This window comes from Trichomycterus rosablanca, chromosome 20 (assembly GCF_030014385.1).
Source record: "Trichomycterus rosablanca isolate fTriRos1 chromosome 20, fTriRos1.hap1, whole genome shotgun sequence".
NCBI lineage: Eukaryota > Metazoa > Chordata > Actinopteri > Siluriformes > Trichomycteridae > Trichomycterus > Trichomycterus rosablanca.
Genome location: NC_086007.1, coordinates 1,350,666 through 1,365,677, shown reverse-complemented (window position 1 = coordinate 1,365,677; position 15,012 = coordinate 1,350,666). Strand labels below are relative to the sequence as shown.

General features: G+C 42.1%; 1 protein-coding gene across 4 annotated transcripts in view; it reads left to right on the top strand.

The window, feature by feature from the left end:
- The window catches only part of kif1ab (kinesin family member 1Ab), a 37,657-nt gene that overhangs the window by 1,339 nt on the left and 21,306 nt on the right, over window positions 1–15,012 (top strand). For 3 of the 4 annotated variants that reach the window (XM_063016844.1, XM_063016843.1, XM_063016845.1), the window contains exons 2-19: window positions 1,598–1,774; window positions 3,954–4,027; window positions 4,604–4,783; window positions 5,587–5,652; window positions 5,826–6,004; window positions 6,158–6,269; window positions 6,910–6,987; window positions 7,273–7,338; window positions 7,460–7,477; window positions 7,722–7,800; window positions 8,113–8,191; window positions 8,364–8,506; window positions 11,319–11,449; window positions 12,225–12,304; window positions 12,961–13,036; window positions 13,129–13,208; window positions 13,289–13,479; window positions 14,294–14,474. In XM_063016844.1, coding sequence (XP_062872914.1) covers window positions 1,669–1,774; window positions 3,954–4,027; window positions 4,604–4,783; window positions 5,587–5,652; window positions 5,826–6,004; window positions 6,158–6,269; window positions 6,910–6,987; window positions 7,273–7,338; window positions 7,460–7,477; window positions 7,722–7,800; window positions 8,113–8,191; window positions 8,364–8,506; window positions 11,319–11,449; window positions 12,225–12,304; window positions 12,961–13,036; window positions 13,129–13,208; window positions 13,289–13,479; window positions 14,294–14,474 — 1,919 coding nt within the window. In that variant the 5' untranslated portion in view covers window positions 1,598–1,668. Of the gene's footprint in view, window positions 1–1,597; window positions 1,775–3,953; window positions 4,028–4,603; window positions 4,784–5,586; window positions 5,653–5,825; window positions 6,005–6,157; window positions 6,270–6,909; window positions 6,988–7,272; window positions 7,339–7,459; window positions 7,478–7,721; window positions 7,801–8,112; window positions 8,192–8,363; window positions 8,507–11,249; window positions 11,450–12,224; window positions 12,305–12,960; window positions 13,037–13,128; window positions 13,209–13,288; window positions 13,480–14,293; window positions 14,475–15,012 lie in introns of all 4 variants that reach the window. The other variant, XM_063016842.1, reaches the window with a different exon arrangement.

Genomic DNA, 15,012 nt, shown 5'->3' with positions numbered 1-15,012 from the left:
ATATATTTCCAATTTTATTTCATTTTCATAATTTCATTATTTAATTTAATTAATTTGAAAAACTTGCAACATTTAAAAGAAAACATGTAGGAAAAATACCAGATTTGTTTTCCTTTTTTCACCCAGTCTAGTCATTTCCAGTTTCACATTGTTCTCCTGCTGAGCTCCAGCTCATTAAAAAATGATTCTCTGTGTTACTCTCTGTGACCGTGTACCTCTGTTGTAGCTGCATTGTACATGTGTTGTACTTATGCTGTGCCTGTGTTGTACATGTGTATTACGTGTGTTGTATCTGTTTTGTACCTGTGTTGTAGCTGTGTTGTACTTGTGTTGACCTGTGTTATAGCTGTGTAGTACCTGTGTTGTACCTGTGTAATACCTGTGTTGTACCTGTGTATTAAGTGTGTTATATCTGTGTTGTAGCTTTTTTTGTACCAGTCTTGTATTGTGTTGTAGCTGTGTTGTACTTGTGTTGTAATTTTATTGTACCTTTGTTGTACCTGTGTTGCACATGTGTAATATGTGTGTTGTACCTGTGTTGTACTTGTGGTATAGCTGTGTTGTGCCTGTGTTGCAAATGTGTATTACGTGTAATGTAATTGTGTTGTACCTGTGTTGTACATGTGTATTATGTGTGATGTAACTGTGTTGTACCTGCGTCATACTTGTGTAGTACTTGTGTTGTACCTGTGTTGTACTTGTGTAGTACTTGTGTTGTAGCTGTGTTGTACTTGTGTAGTACTTGTGTTGTAGCTGTGTTGTACTTGGGTTGTACTTGTGTTGTATCTGTGTTGTACTTGTGGTGTAGCTGTGTTGTGCCTGTGTTGTACATGTGTATTATGTGTGTTGTAACTGTGTTGTACCTGTGTTGTACCTGCGTCATACTTGTGTAGTACTTATGTTGTAGCTGTGTTGTAGCTGTGTTGTACTTGTGTTGTATCTGTGTTGTAATTGTGTTGTACCTGTGTTGTACCTGTTGTACCTATGTTGTAGCTGTGTTGTAGCTGTGTTCAAAATGAATCTGGTTTTTAGAGTCTGTTAGATTGCCATTACATTGTGAAATTAATATCACTTGAATAATCAAAAATTATCCTTATATTTTTACAAATCTAGATGTGATAGATCTAGATATTTTACAAAAGTAGATGTGTTGGAGATCAGTGTGAGTGCAGCTCTTTGGTAACAGGCTTAGATACAGCTTTATTAACGGTATTAAGTACAGATTGTGTAGTAAGTACAGCAGTTTGTGCGCAGGAAGGAAGTGGCGGTAATGATGAATCATGGTCAGGATCCATTACTGAAATGAAATATCAGTCATGTGACAGACGTGGATATAGAGACACTTTACTGAACGCTGCACTCGCTGCGTTATTAAGACATCTCAGGCGTACGTCAGGTTTTAACGCTCGTATTAGATGCAGTCAGAACCAACAAAGACTTTTCGCTTTTGTCAACATTACAGCTATATACACAAACTATATGGTGAAAAGTATTCAGACACTTGACCATGGGCTTGTCGTATATCCAGAATATGTGTGAGATTTAAAATGAATGAATTTAAAATGATCTTCATGTCAGTCTAATATGTCTCATCCAGGTGGAACGTGTCCTTGTGTTTGAGGACCGGCTGTTTTTATTCTCCACCCGCGGCTCCAAACGTCTCTCACCATGGCAGGAGCTTCAGTGAAGGTGGCGGTCAGGGTTCGACCCTTCAACTCCAGAGAGATGAGCAAGGAGAGCAAGTGCATCATTCAGATGTCCGGCAACACCACCAGTGAGTGTTAGCATGTTTCTAATTTATGAGAAAACAAAACAAAGACGCAGGAAGGGACTAGACCAGAGAAACATGGTTTATTATGAAGCTGTAACCCTAGGTGAGCAGAGGAACAAGAGCAAATAGCAATTTAAAAAACTGACAGCTAGTGAAATTAGAAACCAGGACATGAGGAACTGGAGGAACCAGGAGAACTAAATGATGCAGTGAGGACACAGTTCTGTAGATGTCCGTGTTCCTCACATGCACGGTGATAACCGCTACTATTCAGGAATACACTGAAGTGTTCATTGTTTGATGTGAGTGGGTAACAGAGCTAGTGAAGCATCATGTGATGTGATATTTTTCACACTACAAGCTTTGTGTCTGTCTGTGGAGGAAGTGAATCGCTGCGTACACACAGTCTGAGGCACGACATCCCACACACGTCTAGATTTGAGGAGATTTTGATACTGTCCCCACAGAATCAGACACAAGCAGGGTGCACCACACAAAATGATGAGGATTACATTTCATAGTCTTACATTTATAGGTACAGGAACCAGAACTATAGGAGCTTGCATAAAATGATAAGAAGTAGAAGAACTAGAGCTGTGGAAAATAAAAGTACCTTGAAAATGAAGCAATATGATGTAGGAATTAGAACAAGAACATTAATGAGGAGGGAAAACAGTGGATCTAGGAGGGGCTAAATATAGTAGAGAAATAAGACGTTACAGTCTAAAGGAACTAGTGAACTTTATAGACCTAGAACCTAGAGAAGATTTTGGACTGAAAGACAATCTGAAGAAAGCTTAGAATTAAACCAAACTGCAGAAACCTGAGGATGAAGAATCTAAAGGAACCTGAGGATGAAGGAACAAGGGGAACTAGAGGAACCTGAAGATTCATGATTTAGGGGAACTAGAGGAACCTGAGGATAAAGAATCAATGGGCACTAGCGGATCCTGAGATTGAAGAATCGGGGGAACTAGAAAAACCTGAGGACGAAGGATTTAGGGGAACTAGAGGAACCTGAGGGTGAAGAATCAAGGGGAACTAAAGGAACCTGAAAATAAAGGATCAAGGGGAACTAAAGAAACCTGAGGATGAAGGATCGGGGGAACTAGAGGAACCTGAGGACGAAGGATCAAAGGGAACTAGAGGAACCTGAGGATGAAGGATCAAAGGGAACTAGAGGAACCTGAGGATGAAGGATCAAAGGGAACTAGAGGAACCTAAGTAGGAAGGATCAAAGGGAACTAGAGGAACCTAAATAGGAAGGATCAAAGGGAACTAGAGGAACCTGAGGATGAAGGATCAAAGGGAACTAGAGGAACCTGAGGATGAAGGATCAAAGGGAACTAGAGGAACCTAAGTAGGAAGGATCAAAGGGAACTAGAGGAACCTGAGGATGAAGGATCAAAGGGAACTAGAGGAACCTGAGGATGAAGGATCAAAGGGAACTAGAGGAACCTAAGTAGGAAGGATCAAAGGGAACTAGAGGAACCTAAATAGGAAGGATCAAAGGGAACTAGAGGAACCTGAGGATGAAGGATCAAAGGGAACTAGAGGAACCTAAGTAGGAAGGATCAAAGGGAACTAGAGGAACCTGAGGATGAAGGATCAAAGGGAACTAGAGGAACCTGAGGATGAAGGATCAAAGGGAACTAGAGGAACCTAAGTAGGAAGGATCAAAGGGAACTAGAGGAACCTGAGGATGAAGGATCAAAGGGAACTAGAGGAACCTGAGGATGAAGGATCAAAGGGAACTAGAGGAACCTAAGTAGGAAGGATCAAAGGGATTTAGAGGAACCTAAATAGGAAGGATCAAAGGGAACTAGAGGAACCTGAGGATGAAGGATCAAAGGGAACTAGAGGAACCTGAGGATGAAGGATCAAAGGGAACTAGAGGAACCTAAGTAGGAAGGATCAAAGGGAACTAGAGGAACCTGAGGATGAATGATTTAGGGGAACTAAATGAACATAAAAATAAAGATAAGGGAAACTAGAGGAACCTGAGGGGAAGGACAAAGGTAAACTAAGCAAACCTGAGAATAAAGGATAAGGGGAACTAAAGGAACCTTTAAATGAAGGATGAAGGTGAACTTAAGAATCAGGAACTAACCTAAGGAGAATTTCTGTAAGGTTTTAGTTTCTGTTTTCCTCTGATGTTCTGAATGTTGCCTTTTCTTTTCAGCGATCATCAACCCTAAACAACCAAAAGAAAACAAAAGCTTCAACTTCGACTACTCGTACTGGTCTCATACAACGGTAAGTCTGAGCCGCTTCCAAAGTCGTAACAAGTGATTCTATGGAAAATAGTGAATGCATAAATAAATTGTTAGAAAAAAGTATGTGGACACTTGATTAGAGCTTGTTGGAAGTCCCATTTTAAGAGAATGACCAGTATGATGGATTTGCCACCCCTGCCACCCCTCCCTGTTGCTATTACAGCAAAAACTATTACCTGAGGGCTTCCTACAAGACTTTGGGTGTCGTTTGTGTGTTTCATTTTTCAAACTGATGCCACTGGTGTTGGATGAGCAGTTCCACTTTCCAATTCATCCCAAAGTTGTAAACTGGAAGGCTCTGTGCAGGCCACTGGAGCTCCTCCATCACACTCACAGTCATGCTGGAACAAGAAACAGTTAGAAGCATGAAGATTATTATTTATTATTGATTTATACTCCTGTTAGCAATGGGTGTGGCTTACCCATCTGAACTCTATAATTAAAAGGGTGTCTACATACTTTTGTCCATTCAGATGCCGGTATTCACGTCTGATTCTTTTTTGTTGTTGATCTTGTTGAATATCTGTTTCTCTTCTCTCCTCTGCGTGTGTTTCAGCCGGAGGATGTGAACTTCGCCTGTCAGAAGCAGGTCTATCAAGATATCGGAGAGGAGATGCTGCTCCACGCATTCGAAGGCTACAACGTCTGCATCTTCGCTTACGGTCAGACCGGAGCTGGAAAATCCTACACCATGATGGGCAAACAGGAGAAAGACCAGCAGGGCATCATACCCCTGGTGAAGATACAACACACACACACACACACACACACACACATCAGAAATGGTTTATTATAAGTGATTAAGCTTCCAAACTTTGATGTTTCCAGATGGGCTGATAAATTCCTCGATACAGAATACACAAATCAAAATTTGTCTGATGTACGTAATTAAGCAAAAATGATTATCGAACGGTGATGTTTTTCAGTTTATATAGTAACTAAGTGAACATTTTTTTATATAGCACTTTTCTAAGACAGGCTACAAAGTGCTTCACAATTAATAAGATAAGATATGAATGATACCCGTAAAACCATAAAAACAACACAGCTACATCCATAGGTGGAATAAAACAAACATAAACCATATAAACCGTGCAGCTGCAGCTAATGAAACATCAAACATCAGTGTCCATTCTTAAAGGCTAAGGTATAAAAATAAGTCTTAAGCCTTCTATTAAAAATCCCCTTTGACCCAGCAAGTCTAATATCAGGGGGCAGAAGCAGGGTATTCCACAACTTGGGTGCATACACTGAAAACGCCCTTTTGTTTCTGCTTTTTCCTAGTTACAACTAATATAGTATAATCATGCTAAACAAAGTGCATTTTTTTGCAAATGAAAATAAAAAGATCCTGTGCAACCCCCTGCAATTCAAACAAAATGATTAAATACACAGTAAATTTATGCATCAGTTATATTGCGCGTTAAATACACGGTTTGAAAAAAGAAGCAAATGTTAATTAGTGCCCAAATGAAAACATTTTACACCCTCGATAAGCTCAAACTTGTGTTAAATGGCATTGTTTCGTGTTCCCTCCAGCTCTGTGAGGACCTGTTCACCAAGATCAATGACAATATGGACAACAACATGTCTTACTCAGTGGAGGTGAGGAAAACCCTACAGGGACAGTGGGCACCTGATGGGAGGAGCTTTTTTTGCTGGGATATGTAGATTAAGAATATCAAGCGTGGCACAGCGGGTTTCCTACTTAAACAGGGCAGAGTTACTGATTTTATTATGGTAGTACAACATCGAGCCAACATTAACTCAACTTACAGGTGAGCTATATGGAGATCTACTGTGAGCGAGTAAGGGATCTACTGAACCCCAAGAACAAAGGAAACCTGCGTGTGAGAGAGCATCCTCTCATGGGTCCCTACGTAGAAGATCTGTCCAAGATGGCCGTCACCTCCTTCAACGACATACAGGACCTGATGGACTCCGGAAACAAAGCAAGGCGAGTGAAAAATGACCTGTTATCAATCAGGAAATAATAATAATAATAATGAATGCTATGTTGTAATTTGATTTCACTTGACAGTAGATGTAAAGGATCTCGGAGGATTGAGTAAGTGTACGTGTACGTCCTGACGTCTCGCTTTGATTACAGAACCGTTGCAGCTACGAACATGAACGAGACGAGCAGTCGCTCTCACGCCGTCTTTAACATCATTTTCACGCAGAAGCGCTTCGACAGCGACAGCGACAACACGACAGAAAAGGTAGCGTCCAAACTTTTATTCCAGTGTCAGATTTGGCTGAAATTACTGACCATCAGTTGAGTGACATTTAACATTCAGCTATAAAACTGGTCTCAGCTTTTTTTATTGATATTTATGCACAGATTCAAGTACTTTAAATCCTAACAGGGAGAAAATAACATGAAATAAAAGTCTTGTTATGGGGCGTGTGCATGAAGAATGGGGGATGTTATTAACATGGTATACATGGTACATAATGTTTATATCATTATGCACTCTAATGGATTTGCTTTGTATCAAGGCTGTAGCCATGAATTGAACATTGGGTGTTCCAAATCAGAGGTGGTGATGGTGGGGTTCCTGCTAGTGAGGGGAATATGTTTATCATTTTTACATCAGTATACCGGGGGTGGTATACAATATATATTGTGATTATGGCCTTGAACCTTTGAGGTTTGCGTTCCATCAGTTGTAATTAGATTGTGATGCCAATAAGATGTACAGCACCGTGTATTAAAAAATAAATGTCGATATGAACTTTTGAAGATGAATTGGGACGCAGTAGTTGGTACTGAACAGGAGGGCGGGGCAGGAATTTGGACGCAGCTCTGTAGCGTCAGTAGATTATTCTGCTAATGTAATCCATTTCCATCTAATGCAGGTCAGCAAGATCAGCCTGGTGGATCTGGCAGGCAGTGAAAGGGCTGATTCAACAGGAGCTAAAGGAACCAGACTGAAGGTGAACTTTCAGCCAGTACTGCAGGCATTTAACAAATGATATAAACACAATCTATCATGTGGCTTCGACCATCTAACCCGCCCACCCTCAGACATCCTCAGCTCATTTGTCTGTGTTTTAACATACAAACAAAATTTAATACTAACGTAAAACGTCACATCGACTCAACTGGACAGATTCAAAAGCGTCCATGTTCACATAAACCCGGTGTGTAAGAGTCTGACTGGAATAAAAACACTTCTGCTGTGTGTCCTTATAACTGTGATCGATCTGTGCTGTTTGTAGGAAGGAGCGAACATTAATAAATCACTGACCACACTGGGCAAAGTCATTTCTGCTTTAGCTGAAGTGGTAAGAACTCTGAGTACATACTGAATGATTTTACTGTATAATATATATGAAGTATACTATAGCTGTAAATATCAGGAATCTATATTTATATATTTCTATTTTGTATTCTATGTGTTTATAGGACTCTCTACCAAACAAGGTGAGCTAATGTACAGTAGAATTAACTTAATGTTCTTATTTTACCTTCTGACTATTACTTTATACTCATTATTACTGATTATTCTGACTATATACTGACTGATATTGATTATTATTACTGATTAATATTGATTACTATACACTGATTAATTATTACTGTATTAATGCAGATTATACATACAATTATTACTTCGTTCTGATGATTATTTTATTATTTGGTTTTTAATGCCGACGTTTCTGTACAGAACAAGAAGAAAAAGAAGGTGGAGAGTTTTATTCCATACAGAGACTCCGTCCTCACCTGGCTGCTCAGAGAGAACCTCGGTACGAGCCGTTTCACATCCCATAATAATCATTCAATCATTACTATTGCAATGTTGTTGTTACTATCGTCCCATCTTTTTTGGAACATTAATTAGCTGATGTTAGATTAGATTTCATGATTTATTATTATTGTACCGATTATTAGTGAAGACTCGAGTGCGGCTGCGTCCCAAATCTCACTTTATTCTCTTACCTTATCCTACTCTTTCTTAAATTCTGTCCTATTGTTGGTATTTCTGTATAAAGTACTTATATACTTAAAATCAGTTCTTTTTCTGTGTGTATTCACACGCGTGGTGTTGATGTGAACAGGAGGAAACTCACGTACTGCGATGGTAGCAGCTCTCAGTCCTGCAGACATCAACTATGATGAGACTCTCAGCACCCTCAGGTACTGCAGTAATATCCATAATCACACAGTCTCATAAAGACCTTAAAGTTAAACTTTCCAAACCACAAACACTATGTATACAGTTCTGTCCATATAGTGTACAATGTTCTTATTTCTTTATGTAATGTTTATCTGTGGGTAATGAACCGTATTGTGCTTTTTATTCCCGCAGGTACGCTGACCGTGCGAAGCAGATCCGCTGTAATGCGGTTATTAACGAAGATCCCAACAACCGCTTGGTGCGCGAGCTAAAAGAGGAAGTGGCTCGGCTTAAAGATCTGCTCTACGCCCAGGGTCTCGGCGACATCCTCGAGAGTGAGTTATCGTACCCTTTTATTTTTATTTATTGTTGATATTGGCATTTTATTTACACTTTGAAAATATTTACAGCAACGATATTAAAACACAAATCAATGCAGTGTATCGGACAAAAATATATTACATTTTTTAAATTCTTTTAATGCATTTCCCTTCTTTTTTCCAAATCTAGTGGTATCTAATTCCCCAGATATATCACTCCTCACCGCTGCAGACCCCAAACCTTACCGAAGAGGGCTGTACACTCACACACACACACACACACCACCTGATATGTTCTACTACACTTCACATAATTAATAGACTTAATAAAATATCTTTCGAATAGAATCCATTATTCTGTTCATAAGTTATTTATGTTCTTGTAACCCTTTATACATTTATGGAATCAGTCTAAAAACAGCTGCGCACACTAGCATCCATATCAATGACGTATTCATTCTTACTCGGCCTGTATCACAGTTACGCCGCTCTGTCACTACAGGGCAGTCGGAGGGGTGTGTTTATATCTGAGGGATGTGTATGTGTGTTTCTCTCTTTTCCCCCCTCAGCATTTCGAGCTGGAGCTCCTGGAATAGCTTCTCTGAAATGTGTGTATTTTTTTCTGCACCCCAGTTGCTCTGTGGCTTACTGAAGCTAAAGCATGGTGCCCTGCATCACCATGAATGTACATGCTTGGGATAATGTGCTGAGAATGGTTGTGTGGTTAGGAAAATGGCTTAACAGTTTCGTTTACATTTACATTTACATTTTCAGCATTTAGCAGACGCTCTTATCCGGAGCGACTTACAGAAGTGCTTCTATAGTGAACATTTCATTACTCTAGTTTAGATAGACAACAGTCGAAGAACACAAATCTGCTAAAACCTGTTAGAACCAAAGTGGCCTTTTTTTCTTTTTTTTTTTTTTAAATGGAAAAGATTGGAATAAAATGTTAGTAAATAAGTACAAGTCAGCTTAAGTGCTTCATAAAAAGGTGATGAAGGTTTTTAATCGTTTTTTAAAGACAGCGAGAGACTCAGATGTTCGGACAGACAGAGGAAGTTCGTTCCACCACTTCGGCGCTAGAACAGAGAAGAGCCTTGATGCTTGTCTTCCTTTAGTCCTGGATGGAGGATCAAGTCGAGCTAGACTAGAGGCTCGGAGGTTGCGTGGTACAGAGTGGGGTTTGATTAGACCCCGAAGGTAGCTTGGGGCTGCTCCATTTTTGGCTTTGTAGGCGAGCGTCAGTGTTTTAAACTGAATGCGTGCAGCTACAGGAAGCCAGTGAAGAGAACGCAGCAGTGGGGTGATGTGGCAGTGTTTGGGCTGGTTAAAAACCAGACGTGCAGCTGCATTTTTAATGAGCTGTAAGGGTTTAATCGTGGACATGGGAGCTCCAGCCAGGAGGGAGTTGCAGTCGTCCAACCGTGAGATTACAAGTGATTGCACCAGAATCTGGGTAGCTTCCCTGGAGAGAAATGGACGAATCTTCCTGATGTTGTACAGGAGGAACCGACACGCTCTTGTCATGTTGGCTATACGAGGAGAGAATGTCAGCTGGTTATCAAGGACAACACCAAGACTTCTTACCTTATCAGATGGTCTGATCTGGGAGTCATCCAGAGAAATGACTAGGTCCTGGGTTGGAGACTGATCTCCAGGAATGAGCAACATCTCTGTTTTAGATGATGAGCCGACATACATTGTGAGATGTCTCGCAGACATGCTGAGATGCGAGCTGAGAATTGCGTGTCTGAAGGAGGAAATGACAGAACGAGCTGAGTGTCATCTGCATAGGAGTGGGAGGCTTCTCCTTTCTCACATGGCGGTCACAACAAGTTCCTGATGTTGCCCAGAGTTTCTTTTGTTTGTGCACTCAAGCTTTTTTGTAGGTTCTGATTACTAAAGGTATCAGGTATTACAGTTCAGTTACAGCCTAGCAGTTAAGGTACTGGACCAGTAATCAAAAGGTCACTGGTTCATACCAGATTGTCACTGTTGGGCACTTGAGCAAGGCCCTTAACCCTTAATTGGACGGTGTGCTGTCACAGTATTGTTAGTCGCTTTGGATAAAAGCATCTGCTAAATGCCAAAAATGTAAATGTAATGTAAATGTATCAAACACTTCATCCAGGCACCAAAACATCGCAGGGCCTCGGCCATCCTCCCATCCTCAGGCATAGCCAATCATGTCTGTGTAGATGCCCAGCTGGCCAAGAGCACCACTGAGATTCGGATCTCAGCGGTGGTGGGCTAGCATAATCAGCCTCTGTCGTGAGAGGAGAAAATGCTGCACGTTGTGTTTTATCTTGTGCTTATGGCCAGCATTTTATTAGCTTTGACGGCTTTTATTTAGCATCATTGCTTTCAGAGCTCTTCCATAGTCGTACCCTCGCATATGTGAAATGACTGCCTGGCTGTTGCATGCTAGTGCGAACGTCGGGTCGCTGTAGTAGATTAGCATTGGTCTCATGAATGATTCTCATGGCTCGGCATGGTTACAAGGCTAAAATGAATTTGAGGCATAGAAATAATACCCATAACCAAATAAAATGCTAATGAATTATTGTACTTATGAAGATTCCTCAAATTTATAGTGGTCATGGTGCTTCAGTAATTTATCAACAACGCTTTATTTTATGACTTTTGTTCTTCCTCCTCTCCTTTGATACCTGCTTCCATATCTATCCGTTTCTCCGACCCTCCTCTCGTTCCTGTAACCCTCCCACCTCACGCTCCTGTTCTCATTCCTGGGCAGATCTGTCCAGCTACAGCACTGATATCCGTAGCGGCCAGGCTGTCAATCAAAGACGTGATCTGTTCACAGTGACCAACGCCATGACCGGGATGAGTCCGTCGCCGTCTCTGTCGGCTCTGTCCAGCCGCGCCGGATCCATCAGCAACTTGCATGATCGCATCATATTCCCCGGCAGTGAGGAGGCCATCGAGAGACTCAAGGTGAGGCGGGACGGATGGATGAAGGATAAAATAGATGAATACATAGACAGATAAAAGATTTTAAACAACACATCGCTACCTGACGCCCCGGTGACTCGGTGGGCAGCACTGTCGCCTCACAGCAAGAAGGTCCTGGGTTTGATCCCCAGGCGGGGCGGTCCGGGGTCCCATGTCTGTGTGGGTTTCCTCTGGGAGCTCTGGTTTCCTCCCACAGTCCAAAAACATGCAGTCAGGTTAATTGGAGACACTGAATTGCCCTATAGGTGAATGGATGTGTGTGTGTGTGTGCCCTGCGATGGACTGGCACCTCGTCCAGGGTGTTACTGTGTGCCTTGCACCCATTGAAAAGCTGGGATAGGCTCCAGCTCCCCTCCGCGACCCTGATTGGATAAGTTGTTATGAAAGAGAGTGAGTGAGTGAATACCTGACACGATGAGATGAACAGTTGTTGGCTGGATAAATGAAGGATTAGTGGATCAGTTAATAGAGGTGGATGGGCAGTTGGATCCAGGGTTGTGAGAAATTGAGAGATCAGTTTCCAAAGACAGTAAAATTAGCCAATCAAATCATTATTAAAAAAATTATTATCACTAACTTTATGACAAGTTGCGCCCGCTGTGCCAGCTGCAATAAAACTGTCTGCAGAGCGGCGCAGGGAGAATTGAATAGAGGAATGTGTGGACAGAGGCAGGATGTGTACCCATGATATAGGCCGGATTATATTACTGCATGATCATTAGTGATCACGCTCCTTGTTTTATTCCCACCTCATTAGGAAACTGAGAAAATCATCGCAGAGCTGAACGAGACCTGGGAGGAGAAACTGCGCCGCACTGAGGCCATTCGGATGGAGAGGTAACACACACCCCGAGTCTCTCCCGAAAGCAAACTCTCAGCTTTCAAGACTTTAAAAGCCTCAATTTGTAAGAAACCCCCTAATACACTGTATAGCCAAAAGTATTTGGACACCTGGCCATGAATTTGTTGATCTGAGAAGCTTGAAATATGTACTGTATATAAGAGGTCAGCATTTGTATGGCTGGGGACTATTGATGGTGTTCCAATCCATTCCACAGCTGTTCAGAGGTGCTGTAGGGCACCTGAGTTTCTATAAGCCGAGCTTTTCTTCACGTCTTCATAGAGACTGCTCATGCTGGGACAGGACAGGGCCTTCCCTAACCTGTTTCTGCAAAAATTGACTTATCATACCTGTTAGCAACTGTGGCTGAAACACAGGGCAGTTGTAGCCTAGCAGGTAAGGTAGTGAACTGCCAGGTTGCCACTGTTGGGCCCTTGAGCGAGGCCCTTAAACCTCAATTGCTTAGATTTTATACTGTCACGGTACTTTGGACAAAAGCGTCTGCTAAATGCCAAAAAGTAACTGTAAATGAAACACGTGAATTCAATAATTAGAATGTCCCAATACTTTTGTTCATACAGTGTATTAGCATACGGGTCGTGCCCTCGCCTATAAGTCCAGTAACAAATATTTTATACTTTTGTTTCCATAGGGAGGCTCTTTTGGCTGAAATGGGAGTAGCGATGAGGGAGGACGGAGGCACGGTTGGAGTGTTTTCTCCCAAAAAGGTGAGTAAAAATAAATAAAACCCTTTTTTTTACATCATTATCGCCAAAGTTCTGAGAATTCACTCTCTCACTGTGATTTAAACCATTTTCAGACGCCTCATCTGGTGAACCTGAACGAAGACCCTCTGATGTCCGAGTGCTTACTGTACTACATCAAAGACGGACTAACCAAGTACGAACCTTCCTCCAGCGGGTACAACAAAATAACCCGTACCGTGTTCTGCATGATGATTTTCATCCATGTTCCTCCAGGGTCGGGCGTGAGGACGCCAGCTGCAGGCAGGACATCGTCCTGAGCGGGCACTTCATCAAGGAAGAGCACTGCATCTTCACAAGCACCACCGGCCCAGCAGGAGAGGGAGTGGCCGTGCTGGAGCCGTGCGAGGACGCGGAGATATACGTCAACGGCAAGAGGGTCTCGGAACCCACCGTGCTCAGATCAGGTGAATCGACGGCTCCCGTGTAACGGCTCAGTCAGACCTGAAGGGTTGTGTTGCTTTTTAAAGTGGGTGTGGGTGCAGTCAAGGTTTTACCCTAAAAGGGTCCAACAATATAATTGAGTCATTTCAAAATTTAGTCTAATTTTAAAAGCTTGATAAATATTTCCATACTTAATGTCTCAGGAAATAACTTGAGGGACTAAACATTTTACATACATTTTATTAAATAATTCACCAAGCTAAATGAAAACTGGGGCTAAAAAGCTACAAATTAAAAAAAGGCAAACAGTGGCCAAAATAACGGAAACAAAATAACAACTGAAGCCGTGACGGAGAAAGTGGATAGAAAAGAGAAAGAGCAGAAATTAAAGTTGTCGTCACGAAGTGGAAGCCGCTCAGAGCGCCAGTGATAACCAAGTTCTCTGAAAAATCCAGAACAAACTGGGGACGGCAATACACTAACGGCACCCCACCCCACCCCACCCCACCAACTGTTGCAGACCACGCCCAGCTTGGGTCTAGATGTGGGGGCAGCTCGCTCGTCCATTGTGGTTCCCACATGACTCCTGAAAAATATTGTGATGCTGGTGGAGTGGAGTTCCAACCAGTGCTGGCCCCATACATCACTAGAAAAAGCACCCGGACCGACCCCGGCATCCCGGTTCCAGGTTCCCAACAGAGAATCTGGCAACTCTGTGAGAGAGAAACTGTAATAAATAGAAACACTTCCATGTTTTATTTACTGTACTGCTGTCGTGAAGGTGCTATATAGATAAAACACATTATTATTGCGATAACTGTTTTGTGTTTCTTGTAGGGAACCGCATCATCATGGGAAAGAGCCACGTGTTCCGCTTTAACGACCCAGAACAGGCCAGGCAGGAGCGTGAGAGGACACCGTGTGCTGAGACCCCCGTGGAGCCCGTGGACTGGGCCTTTGCTCAGAGAGAGCTGCTGGAGAAACAGGGCATCGACATGAAACAGGAGATGGTGCAGAGGTACCTTCATAATTAAATAGTAATATACAATAATGCTATAATAATATCATATAAAACATAATTACGTCGTTATTCATTCATCATGAGGATGGGAATTTTCTCTTTTTTGCATTTCCATCCTTTTCTTCCCGTGAAGTCAGTTTCAAATCTCTAATTTAATTCTTGTACCACCCCCACACTGGCCATGCAGTGATGCAGACTAGCACCCACTCCCTCTAACACATGTACTGTACTGTACACCGGCCTGCAGTGGTGTCACCCTATTCCGAGTCACGCTATTCCGAATGAGTTTCTCCAATTCATAATGATAAGAAGCTTTTTCCAACCTGCCCTCCCTCAGTCACATGGTTCAGAGAAATTCCCATTGCTAACCCCTGTCCAGGATCAAAAGCACCTACATTGAGCATGAATGAACCAGAACTGAGAAAAACAATCGGAAGCACCGTGAAGGAAGGTTAAATATTCTTATATCTTGGTTCTGCCGGACCCTCGATGCTGGTCCTGGCGGTCATGCTGATGTTTTATTGGCATGCACCAC